The sequence below is a fragment of the Miniopterus schreibersii genome, assembly GCF_964146895.1.
Source record: "Miniopterus schreibersii genome assembly, chromosome: 5".
In the NCBI taxonomy this organism is placed as follows: Eukaryota; Metazoa; Chordata; class Mammalia; order Chiroptera; family Miniopteridae; genus Miniopterus; species Miniopterus schreibersii.
This window is the reverse complement of record NC_138106.1, coordinates 7,431,021-7,453,663: the sequence shown is the minus strand read 5'-3', so window position 1 is coordinate 7,453,663 and position 22,643 is coordinate 7,431,021. Positions and strand designations below refer to the sequence as shown.

The following is a 22,643-nucleotide window of genomic DNA, read 5'->3' as shown; positions in this document are numbered from 1 at the left end:
TTTGCTGACAGGGATATGCTGAGTGAGCCGTTTGTTTTGTTTGATTTGCACAAGTATTCCACATTCATAGAAACTTAAGAAAATAGCAGAGAGAAAAAGTAAACCTCTCTTAACCAACAGTAACTACAGTTACCATTTTACATCTTTCCAGACTCCTTTCTAGGCATCACTGTATACACATTCTCTGTTTTTAAAAAAATGAGTTGTATGGTCATATGATGCTTACTGTTGTAATCTGCTTTTATTCAGAGAGCTGTTGTGACCAGCTTTTTATGTCGGGATTATGGACTTCCCTAGAGTTTAATGGGCCACACAGTAGTCTGTAGCATGAATGTATTGGAACTTACATTCATGTTCCCAGCTGCTGAGAATTAGCTGCATGACCAGTTTGTGATTTTCAGCTAGTCCCATACTTAAGTGTGGGGTGGGATGAACAGACAGACACTTGGGTATTTTACCAGGAAATCCGTTAACCATATAAAACATTCTTTTCTCTGAGAAAATGAGAATTTTAAAAGTTTTCTTTTCTTTTGTACATTTGTTTTTTCCTGAGAAATGCTGTTTAAAAATAAGTTGTTTATTAGTCTACTTAGCTGTGAATGGGAATAATTTGCCACTAATAAGAGCAAAAGCATTTGAAGGCCACTTGTAGAAAGAGTTTATGTAGTAGAAAGGAATTTAATGATTTATTATTCGGCTACATTTGTTTCCACAGACACTGAGTGCACTTTCCTGTGAAATATGCCATGAGGTGTTCAAATCCAAAAATGTGCGTGTGCTGAAATGTGGACACAAGTTTCACCGAGGGGTAAGCATTCGCTCTGGCCATCCTCATATCACGCATTTAGACTCTGAAGTGTTTTGAAAACAAAAGAGATTTCTTTTTCCTGGGTATCAATATGTCCTGTTTTTAAAGTACTTCCCCTGTAACCTCCTGTGTAGTGTAACTGCCTCTGTTTCCAGTACTAGTGCTGTGGGAAGGGGACAGGCCTCCTAAGCCCTGGGCTGTGCACCTTGCACCGCCCTTCCCACCCTCAGTCTCTGGGCACAATGGGATCTGTGGGCAAGGTTGGTGCTGACATTGAGAGCAGTGTCAGCGCCTTGACAGGTGATTTCTTATACACACGAAACTACACACTACTCACTAGGCAAGGTTAACATTTCACAGGAGAAAAACAACCTAACTGGTACGTTGGGCCTGGGCCTGGCATATTCTGGCTTATACCCTTCTGGGATTTGTGCGTAACTGTTTTGGCATTTGGGGTGCTATGAGCATTTGTCCTATACCCCTGATGCTGGGTTAGAAGAGATCAGAGCTCTGCTCCATCAGCTTATGAATCCCTGAGAAGGGGAAGAAGTACAGTCAGGAGGGGTGCAATCTGGCGCGTGGCACACGGCCTGCCTCCGTTGGGTGTAGGGCTGTCGTGCTTGGGCTCAGACTTCACACGCACCCAGCTCTGTGGTGGCGGCAGGCCAGCAATGGGACCACGGTGAGTAGACAGGCTTTAGTCAAGACTGCGGGTATGCCTGGCCAGGCGTGGCTCGGCGGTTGAGCGTCGACCTAGGATCTGGGCGATCGGGGTTCGATTCCTGGTCAGGGCACATGCCTGGTTGCAGGCTTGATCAATGATTCTCTCATCATCGATGTTTCTCTCTCTCTCTCTCCCCCTCTCCCTTCCTCTCTCTGAAATCAATAAAGATATATTTTTAAAAAAAAGACTGCAGGTATGCAGGCTGGTGGGGTGTGCGGGGACCAAGGTCAGGCAGATAGGGAATGGATGAGTCCAAGGGCCATGAAAATGCCAGCTCTAGAAGGGGGCAGCTAAAGCACCAAGACTGGAGCTGGGGTAGGGCGGGGGAGGAGGCAGGAGGCCATCCCCTGAGGTCAGGTCAGAGCCCCAGAGTTCATGGGCAGATCCTGAGGCGGGGCTGTTCCCTGGGGCTTGGCCACTGTCCCAGCCTGAGCAGCGCAGTGTCCCCGTTGGGCAGCTCCAGGCCCCCTCACTCAGAGGTGAAGTTCGCCATGTCTGCTGAGGAGCAGCATGGAGCTCGGGCCCCATGCGCTTCCGAAGGCACTGACTGACTTCCTTTCCCTTCCAGTGCATGAAGCAGTGTCTGAAAGGCCAGAGCACCTGCCCGGCCTGTGGCGACCACGGCCTCCCGTCAGAAAAGTAGCCCAGCCTCTGGAAGAGGCTGCCGGTGCCCTAGGCAGTCACAGCCCACCCAGGGTCACACACCGGTGTGTTGAAACAGAAGAGTAACGATATACACCTTTGGTATAAAAGGCAAACATTTGAAGATTCTTTGCACTATCCAGCACTAATAAGTGGGAATCTTTAACATAGTTGATAGTAATTTCCCCTCTGATGAAACACATGGGTAACAGTGAGATGGTGGCCGACAGAAGTGAGAGTGGCCACACTCACGTAGGCTGGGCTGCGGCGCCGCTCTGAGGCACAGGCTCCTTCGGGAAGTCAAGAGCGCCTCGGAGCTGAACTTGAATTCCTGACCTGTTCAAGTACCCAGCTTAAAGTTTCCCCAAGAGTCAGTATTCCTGAAAATATGCCAGAATTTTTCCTCAAAGATTCTGCATTTTAAAAATGGGCTTAAGCAAACCACATTTTAATCATTTAGTAGTTAATGTTAAAATATTGGCTGAATTAGACCAAAAGATTCAAATCTCATGTGAAACGTGTGATTTTGACTATTCATTTCATTATTTCATTTCCCAAAAGTAGATTTGTAAAGTGCTTATTTGTTGTCTTGTGAAAATATAAGCTGAGTTTTGAAAATTGATTACAAAACACTTTCTGATACCAGCCAAGACTTTTTGCCCCTGGCACCGAGGCTCCATAGTCTCTGTCGCCCAGCCTCCCCCTCGGAAGCTACTTTCTGGCTCCCTCACCCTTCTCCGTAGTGGCAACTGCCCTGCTTCAGGATAGACAGCTAGTGTCTGGGCGTCTCCCCATAGCTCACAGCAGGCACTGTGGGGATCACCGTCGTTCCCCTTCCCTGCCCCACCACCAAAAAGAGAGTCGTATGTGAATGACAGTCCCAAGGTGTCCCTGCTGCACTCATCCCGTGTTTGCCGTTTGTGTGAGAAATGCATGCACTCTTGTACTAACCCTAGTAGAAACTGTTTAAAATTAGTTCTCTTTAGTGACCTATGGACAGTGGTAAATGTAGAAACATGAATTCTGGATGCATTCCATTTCTCTCGACAGGAAGGATCAATAGATTTTCCAGTGTATTATTTGTTCCCTGAGAAGCTCAGTCCCAAGTTCATGAGCTGGTCTGTCGCCCTCCTCTGCCTTGCTCCTTGAGTTTTGATGTCTCGGTGGATTAGGCATAGACACTTATTCCCTGTTTTGAAACAGATTCTCCACGTGGGTCCCTAACACATTGTCTGCATGTTCCTAATGGCCGAGAGCTGTAGATGGATATGGAGGGACCAGTGTGCAGCAGCAGGTACAGAGGAAAAGCAGAGCAGCTGGGAAGTGAGGGAGCGTGTTTTGTACAGAGCTTCAGACTTGTGTGAACATGCCTTACACGTCCTGTGTCAATAAAGAGCATTTTAAAATGGCATCAGTCCACTGGCGTGCTGATTCATTTGTAATCAGATGGTGTGGGAAAGTGTTCTCCTCGAAAATTCAAGACACCTGTGTTCTGCTCACATTTTAACCGTGACTTCATCAGGAGAGAAGAGCCATGCTTGTCTGAGGAGTCTAACCAAGGGCCTTGGAACGTTTTAGAGTCTGGATCAAAACCTTTCTTTGTGCCCAAGTAAAGGTTTACAAGATTGGCTATTTAAATTTATGAATGGGAAGTTTACACACCAGTGATAGAAAGTTTACTGTTTAGGCAACAGTAAGAGATTTTTCATATGAACACATATAAGAATATTGAATTTAATCAAGCTGCATTCCTCAGCACTGATTTTTTTGTGAGGCACGTGTGGATCTGTGGACTCCTGAGGCTGATCAGTAGGGTTTCCCTTTGTGAGGACCTTCTGGGTATGCTGAGCACTATTGTACGTTTTTGTGTAACTTAAAGCAATGGCTATTCCTAAGAGTTTAGATTATTTTCCCTGCCGAACAGCTTAATTTACGCTATAAATAATGGATAACCCAACATAAAATGAAATTGCGCCCTAGCAATACAAAGTGTTACTACACTTTTAAGGTAATTTCAAAGCCTATGTAGTGGAGGCAGGTGTGCAAAGTGATCACCACCACAAAACTGAAGCAATGGAACTATTTTAGGTAGTTTTTAAATCAGACTACCCTCTCTGGAGAAATGGGTGAAAGGAAATAGAAGAGACAGTAACAAGGACGGAAATTTCTTTCGACAAGATACTTGCTGGTGAGGCTGGTGGAAAGCACAGGCAGTGACGTGGATAAGAAGGGCTTGTCAGAACCAGCACCCAAACACCTGTAGCACGACCCTTCGTGAAAGAAACGGGAAGTGTGTTTAGGTTTTAAACTATTAAAATTTAATAAAACTTTATTAAAACAATAATTACAAAGAGAATCGATCATCAGTCACATCTAAGGTCTTATTTTCTCTTCGCTCTGACTCGATCCACCAAGGGGAGATGTCCGCCTTGTGTCACCATCTGCCTTAAGTGCTTTGCCCAGAACCATGGGCAAAGCCTGGAAACTGAAAACAAATATGTGTAGAGTACCTACTACGTGCGCTGGACTAGATGTTTTGATACAGCAGTGAACAGAGAGACAAGGACCCCCTGAGACTTATCTTCCCGTTGAGTAGACAGTGACAAGTATATAGTTTCACGTGGTGAGAAGGGCTTTCCTTGAAGCAGCAGCAAGGGAGGGAAGGAGATTAATAGTAAAATTTGTACCAAGTGTTCAGCGTCGTGATGAAGGGATTATATGCTAGTGATTGTGGTCCAGCCTGGGCCTGAGTTGCACGGGAGGGGTCTGGTGGCCCCGTGTGAGGCTGGAGTCGATTCGGAAGTGGATCAGTGTAGCCTGGACGAGTGTGATCCAGTGGAGGAAAGAGCAAGAAGAAACCAAGTCTCCTCGGAGATTCTGAGAAATAAGTTTGTCCCTGAAATCTCCTTGAGGTGACTTGGGGACATTATAATTCTACAGCAAAGGATAACTGCATCTGTGGCGAGCAGTTTTGAGGCAGCTTTTCAGTCCGTTTGGGTTAGGTCCCCAGCTGTGTGGTTGGCTCGGGGGGGGGGATTGTACTGGAGCGTGTTGTGGAAAAGGCGAGAGCCCAGCTCCCCAGGTTGGGGTGAGAACTGTCTGTCACTCCAGTGTTGCTCCAGGTTATACTGTCTCTTCCCATCTCCCCTTTAAAAGTGGCAGAAAAGGAAAAACCAAAACCAAAATGTTATCAGGAATTAAATAGCACTAGTAAACGACAAAATCCTAAGGAGACAGCCATCAGTAATCTGAAAAAAAGCTTTTAACTACATTAAGAGTAATAGTTTGGAATGTACAAATGGAAAAAAATGAACCTCAACCTCCCTTCATACATAAGCATGAGCTCCAAACGGATCCTGGTCTTAACTATGAAAAGTAAAGTAATAAAGTTCTACAGAGAACAGTCTTCCTGGCCTTGGAACCGGCAAAGGTTGGTTAGGATGCAAAAGGCACTACCTGTAAGGATAAAAGTCTGATAAATTGTCATTACAATGGAGAATTCTAAGTCAAGTTACCGTTGAGTGAAAAGCCCGGCCAGGAAGTGGAAGAAATCCAGCGAAGGATTCCCAAAACAACTGTCACATTCCTGTAAGAAAAAGATAATTGTTTAGAAATGAGCAAAAGATTTGGTTAGGCACTTCACAAATATTCAGATGGTTTATTGGCATTTTGATAGCCAAGTTTGCTCAGTATCCATCATGAGGGACATACAAATTAAAGCCACAGTGAGATACCACCAGATGTCCACCAGGATGGCTGAAATCATAAAAGACTGACCGTACCAAGCGTTAGGATGTGGAGCACTGGACTTCCATCTGCTGGTGGCTGCGGGGACTGGTACGGCCGCGGTGGGAGCATTTCCTGAAGCTGATACTGTAGTGCCTGTGACGGGGCCTTACTGCCACGCCATGCGTGTGGTGTGCAGGCATCTTCATACCGGCTTCAGCCTCCCACTAGAAACAACCCGTGTCCGTCCACAGTGGAATGGGCAGGTTGGTGCGGCCATCGTACAATGGGACGCTGCTACACCCAGCACCACTGGCGCACAAATGCGGCGGGGCCAAAGCAGCGAAGTGCGGGTCTATGCCAACTTCAAGAACAGGAAACTGGTGGGACAGGTCGGAGTCGTGGTTGCCTCAGGTGAGGCTCCAGGTGAGGCAGGGCTCGAGGCTGCCCACGGAGCTCTGGCAGTGTCTGTAGCCCAGTGACAGACACTGATAGACACCTGGGTCCAGGAGGCATATTGGTTACCATGGGCCCTGGGCAAAGCTGGACCTGTGCACAGCCCTCAGCTGTGAGCCCGGATTCCCACTGGAGGAAGGGAGGCCTGGAGCGGCCCTAACGCCCCGCCGCAGAACAGGTCTTCCTCCCAGCAGTGACCTCAGCGGTTCTTCAGGAAGCTGCTCTGTAGGGTAGCAAAGAATGAGATGCCAAACTTTATATTGCTGCCAAACCCAGAGAGAAAGCCAAAGACCGCACCTTGGCGGGCGGGTGGTCCAAGCTGTCCTGGAGTTGCCTGGTACTGGCAAGTGGACATCTACGTCACAAGGACCGGTTTGACCACGTCTGGGCCCAGGTGAGGTCTGGGCTGCTGGAGTAGGCTCTGCCGGCCCCAGGAACAAGAGCCAGCTATTCAGCTTTCAGGAATTTTGCTAGCTGGCTGTTCAACACAACTATTAAAAATTGAATTATATAAACACGATTAAATAAATTCTATAAAAAGCAAAGGCAGCTGTTTCCTGTTACAGTATCATTGCCTGTGCTTCGGGGTTATTGATGCATAATGGTACCTGTGTGGTGGAAATACTGTAGAGTGGGATTCTGCCTCTCCTCCCACCTCTGCGCAATGGAGGGAGTCTGCACCACAGAAGTTGACAAATGCTCCATGTTCAGGCTTCTCCCCCAACACTGCCCTCCACCCCGGAGAATCTGATGGCACTGAAGGTGCCTTTTACGCCTTTCTCATTTCACATGTGACATGGTGATTAGGGGACTTGAACACCTGAAACCACCTGAGATGATTTCTGCTGAGTGAGCTCCACCCTACTGCTCTATTTGACAAGGATCCTCCTCCCGCTGCCATGGGTGCCTTTGCTCTCCCTGGGCCTGGGCCCCATCCTGCTGGGTCTGGTTCCCTTTCACTGCCATCCTGGAAAGAAGACACTGCGGTGCCCGGGGCATCCTGGCCCAGGAAGTCTGCCTCCTAGTAGTTCCTGCTCGGCCCCTCCCAGCAGCAGCCTTGTGCCCCTCACCCCTGGCCCCACTGCAGGTCCTCTGCTGCAAACCGAAAGCCTGCCTCCCTCCAGGCCCTGCCTCAGCAGCGAGCAGGTAAGTCCAGAGCAGGTGTGCCTCGGGTGCCAAACAGGCGTGAGGATGCCACCAAGCCAGAGGCCACTCTTACCTCTGGAGGGAGGACGGGCTGGAGATTGCGCCAGCCCTGGGCTTACCCCAGCCTCACCTGGGGCGGCGGGGTGGGGAGGGGGCGTTATTACTGCCTCTGTGGCAGGCACTTCAAAGGGAAAGGCTTGCTCTTTCTAACTGGTGTTCCTGTGTCAGACAGAGGTGTCATTGTTTCCGCAGAGACCTCGGGACCGGGTGAATAAGCGCCATTCTGTTTCCTAACTTTTCCCTCCACTCTCCAGAAGTTATGTGTGAAGGCATTTTGCCTAATTCCTCCGGCACTCCCTCAGCTTCTGTTTATTTGGCGTGATCGAAAGGGCTTAATTTAGATCTCCCTGCCCCCAGTTCCAAGAAATCTGCCACCAGCTCCCGCTCCGTGTCCTGAAGTGCCACCCCATTCCAGCGGGGTGAGCCAACAGCCTCCGAAAAAAGAAAGCGATTGAACAGATTGACATTGTGCTTCCAGACGCCGGCTGCTGCCCCAGCGCCAGCAGGACTCCGGCCTCTGCTGGGGCCTCGGAGCCGAGTTGCTTCTGCTGCCAGTTTCAGAGGCCAGACCTTTGCAGGCTGAGGCTCAGCACTCGCTGCAATGTTTCCCTGTGAGATGTGGCCGCCAGGCCGTTTCCTGGGCCTTGAGGAGACTGCTGAGCCTACATCTCCTGCCCTCCTTGGCCCCAGTGGGGACTTCCGGGGCAGAGGGACCCCCCCACTACCTTCCCGCCTCCCCGGGAGCCTCAGTGACCCCAGCTGTGCTGTGCTGGGATGAGCCCTGGTCGTTCGAAGGGCCTTTGTGTGTTCAGCAATGCACCGCCTCTTAACATCCACAGGCGGCACTGCTCGGGCTGGAGCACGGAACAGGAGATGCGAGGCCCATCCTCAAGTCCTCAGCTTTCCACGGGAGACCACCACCGACTGCACTAGTCAGATACAGGGCATGTCAGCGGGGACGGAAGGAAAAGGGAACAGGAAAGGGAAGAGGGAGTGTGGGGGGAGGCCGGGGAAGGCAGCATTGGAGCCCAGCCCTGGAGGAGGCAGGAGGCACCTGCGGGGGGAGGGGCAGGCTGGAGGCCCAGGCAGAGTGAAAGCAAGGACAGGGCGTGCCAGGGGCAGAGCAAGGAGGCCAGTGTTACCCTTGATCAGGTGAACTGTGCAGAGGTAGGGGGTCGCCAGGGCAGGGACAGGGCACTCCAGGACAGGACAGCGGGCGAGCCCTTGGGCCTTGGGCCTGAGACCAGCTGATGTGGAAGCACATCAACACCTGGCCGCAGTACAGCTGGCTGGAGAGCCTTGTAAATGTTTGTTCTGCTGTGTGCTTGGAGTCGCAGGGACTGGCCTGGGGGGCAGCAAGTGGGCATTTCTGGTGCAGTTTCAACTGGTTTGCATCAGCCTCCTCACTGAACCTGTGCTTCCACTTGACGACACTCCCGTTCTGCAGTCACCTGAAATCTTGGACTCACGCCCCGCAGACCCACCTCAGTGGACCTGCCCTACAGGGCAGCGGGGACACCAGTGAGCCCCTGTATCACTACCACCCCCAGCCCAGGTCATCGGCCTCACTCTCACTTCACTACCTCACACCTGGCCTTGCTGTAGCCCAGACCTGCCCTGGCCTGCAAAAGCCGCCCCTTCTGGCGTTCCTACTGGGGCCAAGATACCCCCATTTCCCCTCTCACCCTGACAGGTCCCTGCTCCCTGCATTCCTTTAGCAGTGCGGTCTTGGTAAATCATTTAATGTCTTAGAGCCTCAGTTTCCATGTCCACACAACAGGGTTAAATGAGTGTGCCTTGCATATAGTAGCTGCTCAATAAACAGATTACTTTTACCCTGTTTTACAGACAAGGAAACAATCTAAAAGGTTAAAGAACTTCCCCAAGGTCACATAGCTAGAAAGTGGATTTAACCTACCCTTGCCTGAGTCAGAGGCCTGAGAAGTCCTGCTGACACCTCTGTTCCATGTATATTCCCTGAAGCACCTAACGGGGCCTCCTGCTTAGAAAACAAGAACTTACCATCCCAACATAATGAATAAATGGGGGAAGTGTGTGTCCTCACTTCCAAGGCCAATGAATATTTTCCTCTGTGTTTCTGCAATTTTTTTCCTCAAGCGGGCAAAGATTTTAGATTTGTTTGAACTTCTGATACCCAGCTCTCTGCTATCCTAGCATGTTCTCCCCGTGCCACACTTTGAGAGGCAGGCCTCTTCTGCCCCAAGAGGCTTCTGCGCATCGGTCAGGTCACCCTGCCCGCCCACCTGAGGCAGGTCAGCGAGCCTTCTGGAGTGGCTGCCCTGCAGGACAAAGACACGAGCCTGTGCCCCTGGCAGATGGCCTGGGGAGGCCAGGGGGCGGGCAGGGGAGGGAAGGAAAGTGACTGTGCAGAATGGAATCCGCTGCTTGGCTCCAAGTTCCTGCTGCTCCGACCCAAAGCCTTTCAGGCTCTGCCAGCCTGCGGACCAAGTCCCATAAAGTAGAGCCCAAGAGCTCCTAATATGGCAGTCCCACCTCTGGGCTAGCGCAGAGATGGGGGGGGGGGCCTTTTCCTCTGCACTTCTCAGCTCCTCCCTCCCTCCCTCCTTCCCTCCATTCCTCCCAGCCTCCCCCCTCCCTGCCCGGGCCTCTGGATGGGAGCTGCGCTGTGGGCAGTGGGGGGGCCTGTGGAGCAGCCCCAAGTCTGCTCATCTGAGGAGCCCCAGGGTGTGAGGATGAGGGGCCGAGGAGGGGCCTGCCAAGCACTGGCCCTGATGGCATAAAAGGGGACAGCACAGGACCCAGGGGAGCCCGGGGCTCAGAGCAATGCCAGAAACTCCTGCCTCTTGCCAGTGTCACCTCACTGACCCCCAAACAGCCTCTAATGCTGAGGAAGCAGCCAGAGGAGAACCTGACTGTGGTTATGTCTTGCGTGTTTGTTCCACTGACTGTGGGACGCTCCTTGGTTCTTGTGTTTGTTCCACTGACTGTGGGACGCTCCTTGGTTCTCGTGATGTGTTTGTGGGTGTGGAGGAAGCAGGAGGCGGCGAGGTCATCGCGAGGTCCCCACCAAACGGCCCTGGGTGGGTACACACCCAAAGGAACTTGAAATGCGTAAACTCCTGGCTCAGCGCGGGGAGTATTGCTCACCTCGCTTCCCCACGGCCTGACCCACAACAGGCAGAAGGGGAAGAGCCTGACTGGGACCCCAGTGGAGGGGGCTGAACACTCGCCCCATGGGCCTGTTTAGGGAGCACCACTCCGGCCTGGGGCTGGTCCCAGGCCCATGCCCGCGGGGACATGCCTGAACTAGAACTCCCCTGGGGGGCACTTCCTCCAGAGGACAGGACCCTCGGGGATATCCAGAGATGTCCGCACTCACTGGGAGCTTGCCGCCCGTGCTTGTGTTCCTCGGCTCACACACAGGCTGGGGCCCGTCCTGGCTCAGTGGTTCTCAGCCGTGACGACACCAGAACCTCTGGAAGCATTTAAGTAACTACGACCAGGGCCCTGGGACCAGCTGGGTCAGACCTCAGGGCGAGACCCTCATTACGGACTGAATGGTGTTTCCCCCACATTCATCTGTGCGGCCTTCACCCCGGTGTGACTGTATTAGGAAGTAGGGCCTTCGAGGTAATTTAGGTTAAACGAGGTCGTCAGCGTGGGGCCCGATCCAACAGGACTGTGGTATTTTGTTATGGCAGCCCGAGCAAACTCAGTCCAGCATCAGCACATTTCCTTTTTAAAAATAACTCGGGCTAGTCTAGGTTTCTTGCATCTCCAAATACAATTCAGAAGCAGGTTGTCGTTTTTCTACATAAAGCCTGCTGGGGGCTTTGAGATTGCATTGAATCTAGGGTCAATTTTGGAAGAATCGATGGCGTTGATTATTGTAATTTCTGAACATGATTTCTCTCCATTTACTTACATCATTTTGAATTTCTCTCATCAGTGTTTTATAGTTTTCACTTGGTCTTTCATATCTTTCATTAAATGTAATCCTAAGTATCCTATTATTTCGATACTACTGAAAATGCTATCTTTTTAAACTTTATTTTCCAAGTGTTTTTGCTGATACACAGAAATACAAGTTTCGTATATTGACCTCGTATTCTGCAATCTTGATAAATGTTATTAATGTTTTTTATTCCTTAGACGCTTCTATGTAGACGATCATGTCTGCAAATAGAGACAATTACACTTCTTTCCTCCCAATCTTGTGCCTTATTAGTTTTTTAATACATTGGCCAGGATCTCCAGTAACAGACACTCTGACCCTATTCCCAGTTTTGGGGAAAATAATTTAGCTTTTCACCACTAAGTCTGAAGCTGCCTAGAGGTTTTCATAGGTGCCCTTTATCCAGGTAAGAAAGTTTCCTAGTTTGTCGACAGTTTTTAAAAATTAATAATAGCCTGGCCGTGCGTGGCTCAGTGGTTGAGCGTCGACCTAGGATCCAGGCAATTGGGGTTCGATTCCCGGTCAGGGCACATGCCCGGGTTGCGGGCTCGATCCCCAGTCGGGGGCGTGCAGGAGGCAGCTGATCAATGACTCTCTCATCATTGATGTTTCTATCTCCCGCCCTCTCCTTTCCTCTCTCTGAAATCAGTAAAGATATATTTTAAAAATAAATAAAATTATTAATAGATGTTGAATTTCATTGATTTTTTTATTCTGTTAATGTGGTAAATCACATTGATTTTCAGATGTTGACCTTTCAATAAACCCTATTTGTTTATGATGTATATTTATATATTGCTGTGTTATATTTGATAATATTCTCTTGAAGAGTTTTCCATCTATGTTCACAAGGGACTCACAATTTCTTTGTTGGAATGCCTTCGTCAGGATGTGGCATCAGGGTTTTGTTGACTTCATGAAATGAGGTGTAAAATGTTCCCTTTATTTATTTTTATGTTTTATTATTATTTTTAAAAATACATCTTTATTGATTTCAGAGAGAGGAAAGGAGAGAGATAGACAGAAGCATCAATGATGAGAGAGTCACTGGGGATCGAGCCCACAACCCGGGCATGTGCCCTGACCAGGAATTGAACCTCGATCTCCTGGATCCTAGGTCGATGCTCGACTGCTGAGCCACACCCGGCCAGGCCTTTTCTTTTTTAAAAAAATATCTTCATTGATTTCAGAGAGAGAGGAAGGGGGGCGGGGAGAGAAACATCAGAGATGAGAGTCATTGAGCAGCTGTCTCCTGCACGCCCCCTGCTGGGGATCGAGCTCGCAACCCGGGCGTGTGCCCTGACCGGGAATCGAACCCCGATCACCTGGATCCTAGGTCGACACTCGACCACTGAGCCACGCTGGCTGGGCTAAAACGTTCCCTTTTCTGAAGGAGTTTGTGAGTGTTGGTACTATTTCTTCAGTATGTTTGATAATTTCAATTATTCTCCTTGGACAAGCTTTTTATAATGAATATGTTTCATACATATAGGACCATTCCAATTTTTCATGTCTTCTTGAGTCAGTTATGATAATTTGTGTGCTTCAAAGAATTTTTCCAGTTCATCTAAATTGTTGAATTTGTTGAAATAAAATTGTTTCAGTATTTTATTATCCTTTTACTATCTGAAGAACCTGTAGATATTTATTCATTTCTACTATTGGTTATTTGTATTTTCTTATACATTAGGATGGTCAGTTTAACAATTTCACCAATCTTTTCAAAGAACCAACTTTTGGCTTTGCTATTTTTTCTGCTGTTTGTTGCTATACTTTTTCTAGCTTCTTAGTTAGATCACTGGTTTTAAATTTATTGTCTTTTCTTTATATGCATTTAAGTTATAAATTTTCCTCTAAAGTGTGTTTAAGCTGCATCTTACTACTATTATTTAGGAGTGTGTTTAATTTCCAGTAACTGGAGTTTTTCTAAATATCTTACTGTGATTTATTGCTTAATTACGTTGAATTATTGTGGTCTAATATAATTCCGTTGTGATCTGAGAACATACTTTGTATGGTTTGAATCCTTTCAAATGTATTGAGATTTGTTTTATGGTGCAGCTTATGAATTAGCTTGGTGAATATACTAAGTGGCTTGAGTCTGTGTGACCAGAGGGGGATCTGAAACGTTGTCAAAGAGGAAGGTAGGGACACACCTGCGCCCAAGGAGCTCAGGGCTGCTGAAGCCTGGAGCGTGAGGCTGGGAGGGGGGCGGGCCCTTGGGCGAGGAGGTAGGAGCCTCATCCTGTTGGAAACGTGGTGCTGTCCCCCCCAGAACGGATGTTTTAAAGATAGATGAAGGTGGTTTTGGTTGTTATGACGACTGGGAGTCAGGTGGTGAGGGCCAGGGACATGAGACACTGTGCCGTGAGCCAGGTGATTCCCGAGTGACGGCTGGTCCCTCGCCCAGTAAGACTGCCCAAGGTCCCACCAGACTCAGTCCGCAATCAGCGCTGCCATCCAAGGACACAAGTCACGTGTCACACGTCACATTTAAAATTTTCTAGTAGCTACATTAAAAAAGTGAAAAATATAATTATATCCAAAATATTATTTTAACATATACTCAAAATAAACATTATTAATGAGATTACCTATTTTTTAATAATTCTAAGTCCAATCTACAGCATCCAGAGTAGCCACGTGGCTAGTGGCTGTGGCTACCGAATTGGACAGTACAGGCTGAGACCTCACTTCATTTTTGTATAAACACCAGGCCTCTTTTGAATTTTATGTATTTGGATTTTCCAGGAATGCTGTTACTGTGCAAACAGAGGGTTGAGGTTTGCCTGTACTGTTTTTTCTGGAACTTGACCAAGAGCTGTTCACCATTTGGGGAAGTGATGTCATCCCACAGCACCACCGTTCCTGCTCTTTGAGTCAACGCAGCCTACACTGGCATCATGTGACAGCAATGTGGCTGTCACGTTCATGGTGATTCTACCTGTGGCCACAGGCACTGCGTTTTCCCTCCTGATGCTTCTAGTTGTGTCGAGCATATTACTCCTTAGCACGTTACTTTTGTTTCTTCTTTGTATTATAGCTGAGCATTGTTGATTTTTTAAAAACGAGTGTAGGTAGCTTGTGTATGTACATTTCTTATCAGGTTTACTAGAGGAGATAGTGAAACATTCAACTAATATTAAACTGCTAATCATGAAAATATTGGCTATAAGTAAAATTATAAAAAATACTAGTTATAAAAAGGGATTTTTGGGTCTCCACAGTAGAGCAGGGGCCCCCATTTAGGTTTCTGTCATCTCTCCCTGTCTGGAAGCAAAATGGAAACCAGAACTAGTCTCTTCATAGGGATGGGAAAAGGCAGACAACTTGCTTTATTTGCTTTATATATGAGAGTCACACCAGAACTTGCGGATCGCAGAAAACTCCATGATGCCATCAGATCATTTTACAAGGTAAAGAGCTCTTCCCAGAAAATAAGTCCTGTCATGTAAAATGACTTTGTAAATGCCACTTTTTTCTTACTAAGCCAAATATTTACTTTAAAATGGCATTCCGTCCTTTCACCCCTCTTGTCGGAGTCCATTTCCTGGTCTTAATCTAATTGCAGCCCCGCGTATCCCGAGTCCCGCTGAGACCTCCCCGGGCCTCACAGCTGGCGGGCAGTCCGTGGTCAGCTGAAGAGCAAGATTAGCCGACCAAGTCACAGCGTTCCCTGTAGGAAAACACATTTTCTGCTTTTACATTTTTCTCAATGGCAGCAAAAAGACCACTCACTAGCACAGATGTAGTAACGAGTTGGATCGAATGAAAATTTATTTTTAGGATGTTACCAACATAGTTCAGGAATTCTCAGGCCCTTCCATGTTGGCTTCTAGTCTGTTTTCCCCTAAAGTGATTTCAGGGGCCATGAAGACGGGCTGTCGGCTCGACAGGGTCCTGGTCGCCAGCACAATGCCTGCCCCACGGTGGTGCGTGAGTGGTGATCGTTGACTAAGTGGCTCTCTTTGTATCTGCCTCTGTTTCACATTTTGAAGGAATAATAATACTGGTCACCATTTACCCAGCATTTTTTATGGACCAACCTGGTGCCAGGTGTTTGGATCTTCGCGGGTGGGAACTACTGTCCATGTTTTACAGGTGGTGAAAGGTCTGAAGCACCTATTTGCTAGAGGCGGGCCTGGGACTTACACGAAGTCTAAGTAAATGCGGGTTGAGCTCATTTAGGTTTTGACTCATCGCTTCTTCTAAACAACGGCCAATAGGCTGTGTAACCGCAGGTTGCTGACCTCACCGGTTCTTCCTGGGCAGCTTCGCCTTGTTCAGTAAACATTTGGAGAGTACCTGCCCCCTGCAAGGCCAGGACACTTACAGAAGTTTCCCATGCTCGCCGTGGGCCGTGGGCCCAGGGGCAGGGCTGGGCAGCTCGTTCCCCACAGATGGCTGCTCCATGTCTGGGGGAAGTTAGACAGCTGTCAGAACGGAGTCCTCGGTGAGTGACACTCCTCGGTGAGTGACGCTTCAGGCCCCAGCACACGCCCAGGTCCTCCCCCGGCCCAGCTTCGGGTGGGCTCTCTCCGTGGTGATTGACTGTGGTCCCCTGGACTTTTAAAAGCCAAGGTCGAGAACCAGGGTACCCCTGGGGTAAGGTGCTGCAATTAATCACATGCAAATCAGGCCCGGAGGGGCTTTCCTGAGAAGCACCTGGTTACCCCCCTCCCTGCAGTTTGGGGCTGTTTGGGGAGTCACAGTGGCTGAGAGTACGAGCTCCAGCACTTACCATTAGGTGACCTTTCCACGCCTCAGTCTCCTCAGGACCACACAGAGTAATGTGTTTCTTGTGTCTTTGTAGCTATTTATCTGTGGCCATGTACCTTGATTATAAGATACAAGTGTCATATGGCAGCTTCTAGAAACCTTCCTTAATAGAGCCGGCACCTGGCCTCGGCCCTTTTTTCTGCCTTCCTTTCCCCCATCCTGCTAGAATTCGATGTGGTGGCTGGAACTGGCTCTCTCAGGCCAAGACAAGGGCCACACCCTAGAAAAGGAGGCACAGTGAACTGGAGGTCGCGCGGATTGCTGAGGGCGTCCTGGCTCCGAGCTGCTCTGCCAGCTCTGGGCTATCACTGTGGACGTTTATGTGAGTCTTGTTGAAGCCACTCTAACTTTGGCTCTCCCTTACTCACAGCTAATCCTAATCCCAACTGATACGTCAGGTTTCGACATCAGGGCTAAAGTGGCTTCATAAAATCATGCTTCTCCATAGCCTGCACCAGTTTTAACAGCAGAGCAGCTGTTTGCCCCCTGGAGCTTTGAAAGAAACCTGCTGTAAAACCATCTGGGTTGGTACCTTTGGTTTTTTGTTTTTTTCCCAATTTCTTCCATAGCCTATCATTTTATTCAGGTAACCTACCTTTGTTTGAGTTACTATGCACTTTATTGAAGTTTGCAAATCTTTTGGCAGGAAAGGTACATGATTTAATATTATAACTTTTTTTGGTTTTTGTTTGCTGCAAAAAGCTTTATTGTTTCCATCTGGTCCCATGCATGGGCGAGGGCTCCAGGGTGGTTAAAAGGAGGCCTGGCGGTGTCGGGCAGGCTCAGGCAGGTGTCGCCCGTGGTTTTGATGAGTTTCACCTGCTCACCCAGGAAGCGGTTCTCCAGGAGCCGCGGAGCTGAGGGCCTGTGGGGGCAGAGCCCAGGGTGCAGGCTCTTCCCCAGGGCCACCTCATGCTGGTCTTGCACCTTCAAGAGACTCCCACGCCCTTGACTTCTCGGCCAAGTTAGGGAAGAAGTGACGCGCGCCCTCCAGAGCCACGACGTCGGGGTGGAAACAGAAGCCCAGAGAGGTAGGTGTGGGAGGCCGCAGGTGCCAGCGACCAGGCGGTTCACGGCGTCTCTGCCTCGGTGCAGTGATTCTGACGAATCTGGGAGCTCTTGGTCGGCAATCAGGAGTTAAGCTCAGAAAACGGTGTCGGCTGGTCTCAGGATGGCTGAGGTGGTTCCGAAGGTGGTGGCTGGAAAAGAGGTTGGAGGGTGGTCGGAGGCCCTGGGTCTGTTCCATCCAAACGCTGCTGAAGCAAGAGACAGATCCTGGGGACCGCCAAGGGCACTGCTAATATTAGAATTCTGATCGGGCTCCTTTTAATCTGGTTGTTCCTAGTGTTATGTATTTTTTATTTTGTTTGGTTAAAGATACTCCAATTGAATTAGTCTTTTCAAAGTACCAACTGATGGACTTATTTATAAATTCTCCTATAGTGTTTTTGCTTTCAAATGAATTCTTCCTTTTATCATTATTCTTTCCTCTCAATTTTTTCCCCCGACATTTAGTCTGAATGCCTAACTCATTAGTTCTTGTTTTCTCTGGTGTAGTGAGAACATTTAAGGCTATGGATTTGGCTCTGGCTGCAGCGCTGGCCATAGTGCAAAGCTGTCCCCGTACAGTCCGCTCGTTTTCACTAGGTTTAAAAGGGCCTGTAAAAGTTGTTTTGGTTTCCTCCTTGATGAATGTTCTATAATTTACAAGTGCTTAAACTGAATTTGATTTTCCTTTTGGTATTAATTTCTAATTTTATTGCACTACAGGGGAGTATATGGCTTGGGCAATTTCTACTTGTTAAAATTTTATTGAGATTTTCTTTCTTTGTGGCAAAAATATATAATTCCTGAAAATTTTCTATGGATTAAAAAAATATGTATTTTCCGTAAGATATAAAGGAACATGGTAGTGAAAACTTTAGGAAGTCAATGCTCATTTCTTAAATTTGATCTTTTTTATGTATTGGGTTTTGAATTTGGGTTTTCTTAATGCATACTGATGCGGAAACTATTTCTTTAAATAAGTATTAAAGATTTTATTTTTCTGCTCCTTTCCACTGTGAAGTCTGAGAGCACCCTTTTCTAGGTGTCTCGGGCAGCAGTATGTCTGGGCTACTGGCCCCGCCTCCCCAGGTGGCCCCATCAGTGGCTGCACATCTGCACACAGAAAAGCTTGTCCTTGCCCGGCCGGGCGTGGCTCAGCCGTTGAGCGTTGACCTAGGATCCAGGCGATCAGGGTTCAATTCCCGGTCAGGGCACAGGCCCAGGTTGCGGGCTCGATCAATGACTCTCTCATCATTGATGTTTCTCTCTCTCTCTCTCCCTCTCCTTTCCTCTTTCTGAAATCAATAAAGATATATTTAAAAAAAGAAGAAAAAAAAGGAAAAGCTTGTCCTATTCCTGTCACTTAGGACCCAGAAGCTGTGGTCTTGAAGCGCTCGTCCTCCACCAAGGTGGGAGACAGGGACCCTGAGAAAGGAGTGACATCCCACCTCGTGGGGCCCTGGTCACCAGCCCTGCGTCTCAGGAGCCCTCCTCTCTCGAGCTGCTGCTCCATATCTGTCACACCGAGCCTCCCACCACAGCAGGGCCTTGTCAAGGGGACCGAACACAGGCCTCTTCTTGGGAGAAGACAGCCAGTGCAGGTCACAGGCAAACCAAGCGTCTTGGTGTCCTCTGCACCCCTCGTCTTGGTCAAGCAGGTGCTCCCCCCAAATCTGGTGAGAGTCTTGAAGGAACAAATTATGTCTTTGCAGTCTCCCAAGTAACTAACTGAAAACCCAAAGTGTGTTTTCTGTATGTTACACAGAAAGCTTTAGTGGGACTGGCTGGGTTTGGGGATGAAACACCCCAGTCAGAATCCTGCTTACTGGGCGGGGCCAAGGCGTTCCTCTTTCACCAGGACAGTCACAGGAAAGCACAGGGGAGTATCCGGATCCTTGCTGAGTTGTCAATCCTCTTTGCCTTTCCCTCTTTCTTTGGAATGATGTGCTCTAGTGATTTGACCGCATTTCGTGTTAAGCGCAGTTGGATCAGCTTTGATTCTACAAATTAGGGGCCCTTCAGTTTCTGAGTAAAGTCGCATTCTCCAAATAAGCACTTGGAGAGTCTCAGACATTAATAGCTTTTGGTGGGCAGAGTGCAGAACACACGAGCCTGGGACCTACTCTCACCTCCAACTCAGACCCTCATGCATGATTTTTTCCTACTCAGGTGGCTCGTTTTGACAGCCTTGTGGTACAGAATTATTTATATTCAAAGATGGCCTTCCCTTCAGAGAGCATTTTCCAGGCATTTGTTCTGCTTTGCAATTTTTCATCTCTTATTTGAAGTCCCAATGTAAGTGACCTTGGACAAGCTTTACCATGGAAACAGTTTCCTTCACAAGTTTTCTTCCACCTTTTTGAAAACCAATTGGGAATTATGGAGAGTGGCTGGTGAAGACTGGCTCAGGACAGGCCCCCATGAACAAGATCACATGCATACCTTGGCTGTGGCTACCTGTTTCAGTTCCCCCTGTTTCTGGTCCATTTGTGGGATGGGGTCCTGCCTCCAGCGGCTATATCCACCCTGTAACATGACTGCACCTAGCTGCAAGGGAGTCAGAAATAAGTCCCTAGACAAGCGAGTGTAGGTTATGGCAACACAACCCTGTTTCTGAACAAGGAGGGGGAATAGGAGGGATTGTGGGAGAGCCTGGTGATCTGCTACAGCCCAATCACCACTGGCACATGGGGGTAAGTCAGCCTTAAAGTTTTTAAAGGGTAAGTCAGACTCAAGACTCAGGACTTATCGAGACCCAATGGGGAAAACTGTCAGGGATCCACCTCCCACCAGCTATCAGAACAGGTGGGCTTGGGACAGGGACTCTGGACAAACTCGGGCATGATGCTTTGGCTCTTTTACATTTTTTAATTTTTTTAAAGAAAATCTTATTTTTATTGGTAAATGCAATAATATGTATAAATTTAAAAATCCCAGAGTTTGGCAATGATTCTTCTTTGGATATGTGTGTGTGTATTCTTTTACATTTTATTTCTGATTTACCTCACCATTTTCTCTGGAACTCACAACATGGCTGAGAACTGGAGCCAGGCCCTGTTTCTGCTGGAGCTCTGATGGCCAAAATGTGTTCCTGCCTAAATGGACATTTCCAAAATAATAAACTCATAGTTCAGATTCTCCTTCAACTCCCCTCCTCTCCTCTTGCTCAAATGGGAGAACCTGACAACCCTGAGCCTCCAATAGTAGACACCCCAGTTCCAGCCAAGGCAGGAGCAGGATGGCTGCTGTCCAAGACACCCAAACATCTGAGTTTCCCTTACAACCACCAGTGCAGGTGTCTGGCCAAGATAGGGGAGGGAATGTCCAGCCTGAGGTGCTTGCCTGAGCCCCTCAGGATTGAAGGCAATGATAGAGGTGGCTGGGCTGTGGCTCCTCTTCAGGCAATAGTTACTCCCTAAGGAGAATACTGGTCGTAGTTTATATATCCACAAAATGGGTTTAATAAAGAAATTATATAGCAATACACATCTCAAACCACTTATCAAAATTCTCATTTAGTTTTCTTCATTAAAAATTATCTCTACCTTTGAAATGTCCCAAAAAGCACAGCCTCTTTTTCTGCTACGTTGAAAACATCAAAAGCAGGTCCTTGTTCATGTCACGTGAGCATGAAGAGATCTATGAACTAGGGTGGGTCCTGTGGGAACCAACCTCTCAGTGACTGAGTAAGCCGTCTCCCTTTCCCTGGTGAAGCCCTGGGATGAAGCCCTGCCTGAGTGGGCTGTTTGCCCCCAGCCTCACACCACCAGACACTGTCCGGGGACGATGGCCATCAGCCTGAGCAAGCCTTGCCCAAGCCAGTCCAGGCAGAGACTGGCAGGGAAGGCCAGGTAGCACGCAAAGCACAGGGCTTATTTCTGAGGACGCGTTAACTGGACCGATGGCAATGGCAGGACTGGAAGGAAGAAATGGGCTGTAACAGGCTCACCACACACAGTGAACCACAAAGGGGGAGGGGCTAAGGAGAACGTGGCTTCCGGCACGGACCCTGGCTGGAACACAGGTCCCTGGTGGGTCGGAGAGAAGCCAAGTTCATCAAGTCCAGGGCACTGTCCTGCACTGGCCAGTGTAGACAGGTCTTCACCTACCATCCTGGGTATGAGCCTTCTACTGACGGGAACCCACCCAACACTAGGCACGGACATTTGTGCCCCATGACATAAGCTGGCACTGAAGTGCATTCTGGGAATATGGCGGCACATGATTTTACACCAGGTCCTGAGACTTCAGAAATACTTCAGCCGTTGTCACCAAATCGCCTCACTCCTATGGGACACTCTTCCAGTTTTCTAAAAGTTTTAAAGTTATCATGAAAATGCAAGAGAGCCACAGAGCAGAATAGAATAAATGCCCCATACCTGCAGTGGAGGCCACTGGACACTCCTCCTCGGAGGGCATCGGGCATCTGCAGGCGCCACCAGCAAGGAGCTCCCTGCTGTCCCCAGGATCCCACTTTCCAGCAAGGCTCAAACTGCTGTTACAAGTGTCCGCTCCTAAAGAGCAGCCGGGAAGCGTAAGAAATTTTGCTTTCTGAAATGATCTTGCCAACATTAGGAAATCCCGATGAATTTCGAGGAAAAGGTCTGAAGAGAGGTGCCTGCCGGGAGCAGGAGTCTCGAGGAAACGAGGAGGAAGGTGACTGTGATCTGAGGGCCAGGCCCATGTCTGGTGCAGTCACTGAGAAAGGTGGTCTGTGCAGGCAGCTCCCGGGAAGGGTGCCTGCAGCTGCACCTCCACCCGAGGCTCCCTCCAGGGCTCCCTCCTGGGCTACATCCTGCAGAGCTTCAGCGGGAAGTTCTCTGTGATGAGGTGGTCGCCGTGAAGCAGCACAACGATGTTAACCTCAAATTCTGAGAAGACAAAGGGCAGGCTTCAGCTCACGCCCTGAGCTGCAGACACCAAATGCCAAGCCCTCCATAGGCCCAGCGCTCTGAGCAGCAAGGGCGCTGGTGCTGTGGGGCTCCTGTATTCCTGTCACCTGTCCATCACCGTGAGCTCCCCCGAGAACCCAGGAGACGGCTGCACTGGAGTCTGACGCCTCCAGCACTTGCTTCTCACCTGGAAACAGGAAGGTATTGGTTTCCCCAACCACTTCCCTAGAATCTTCTGGAACCCTTTCAATGCACTTGCGTACACTCCTTTGCTTTCACATTCCCTACAGTTCTTAATGGAGTGGACTCCAGACCGGCCTACAGCTGTTTGGGTACTTGTGGAAACAACGGTCGGCAAGGCACTCGGTTTACTTGTACCTCTGGATGTTGTGACTTATCTGAAACACCTGCTCGAACGTTTGTCTC

At 48.8% G+C, this 22,643-nt stretch overlaps 2 protein-coding genes across 21 annotated transcripts in view; one reads left to right on the top strand and one right to left on the bottom strand.

The window, feature by feature from the left end:
• Nucleotides 1-3,588, top strand: part of TTC3 (tetratricopeptide repeat domain 3) — a 96,285-nt gene extending 92,697 nt beyond the window's left edge. For all 15 annotated transcript variants that reach the window (XM_081138055.1, XM_081138054.1, XM_081138051.1 and 12 more), the window contains 2 exons: nt 716-808; nt 2,101-3,588. In XM_081138055.1, the coding sequence (XP_080994181.1) occupies nt 716-808; nt 2,101-2,175 (168 nt within the window). In that variant the 3' untranslated portion in view covers nt 2,176-3,588. The remainder of the gene's footprint in view (nt 1-715; nt 809-2,100) is intronic.
• Nucleotides 3,589-4,472: 884 nt separating this feature from the next.
• Nucleotides 4,473-22,643, bottom strand: part of VPS26C (VPS26 endosomal protein sorting factor C) — a 48,468-nt gene continuing 30,297 nt past the window's right edge. Inside the window, exons 8-10 of one of the 6 annotated variants that reach the window (XR_013998936.1) lie at nt 21,705-22,196; nt 5,690-5,760; nt 4,473-5,321 (exon numbers count right to left, since the gene is read on the bottom strand). Coding sequence is in view for 2 of the 6 variants with exons in the window: in XM_081139164.1 (XP_080995290.1) it covers nt 22,190-22,404 (215 nt within the window). In the remaining 4 variants the exon portion in view is untranslated. Of the gene's footprint in view, nt 5,761-12,941; nt 17,478-19,887; nt 22,405-22,643 lie in introns of those variants that run through there. The other 5 variants (XR_013998937.1, XR_013998938.1, XR_013998939.1 and 2 more) reach the window with 5 other exon arrangements.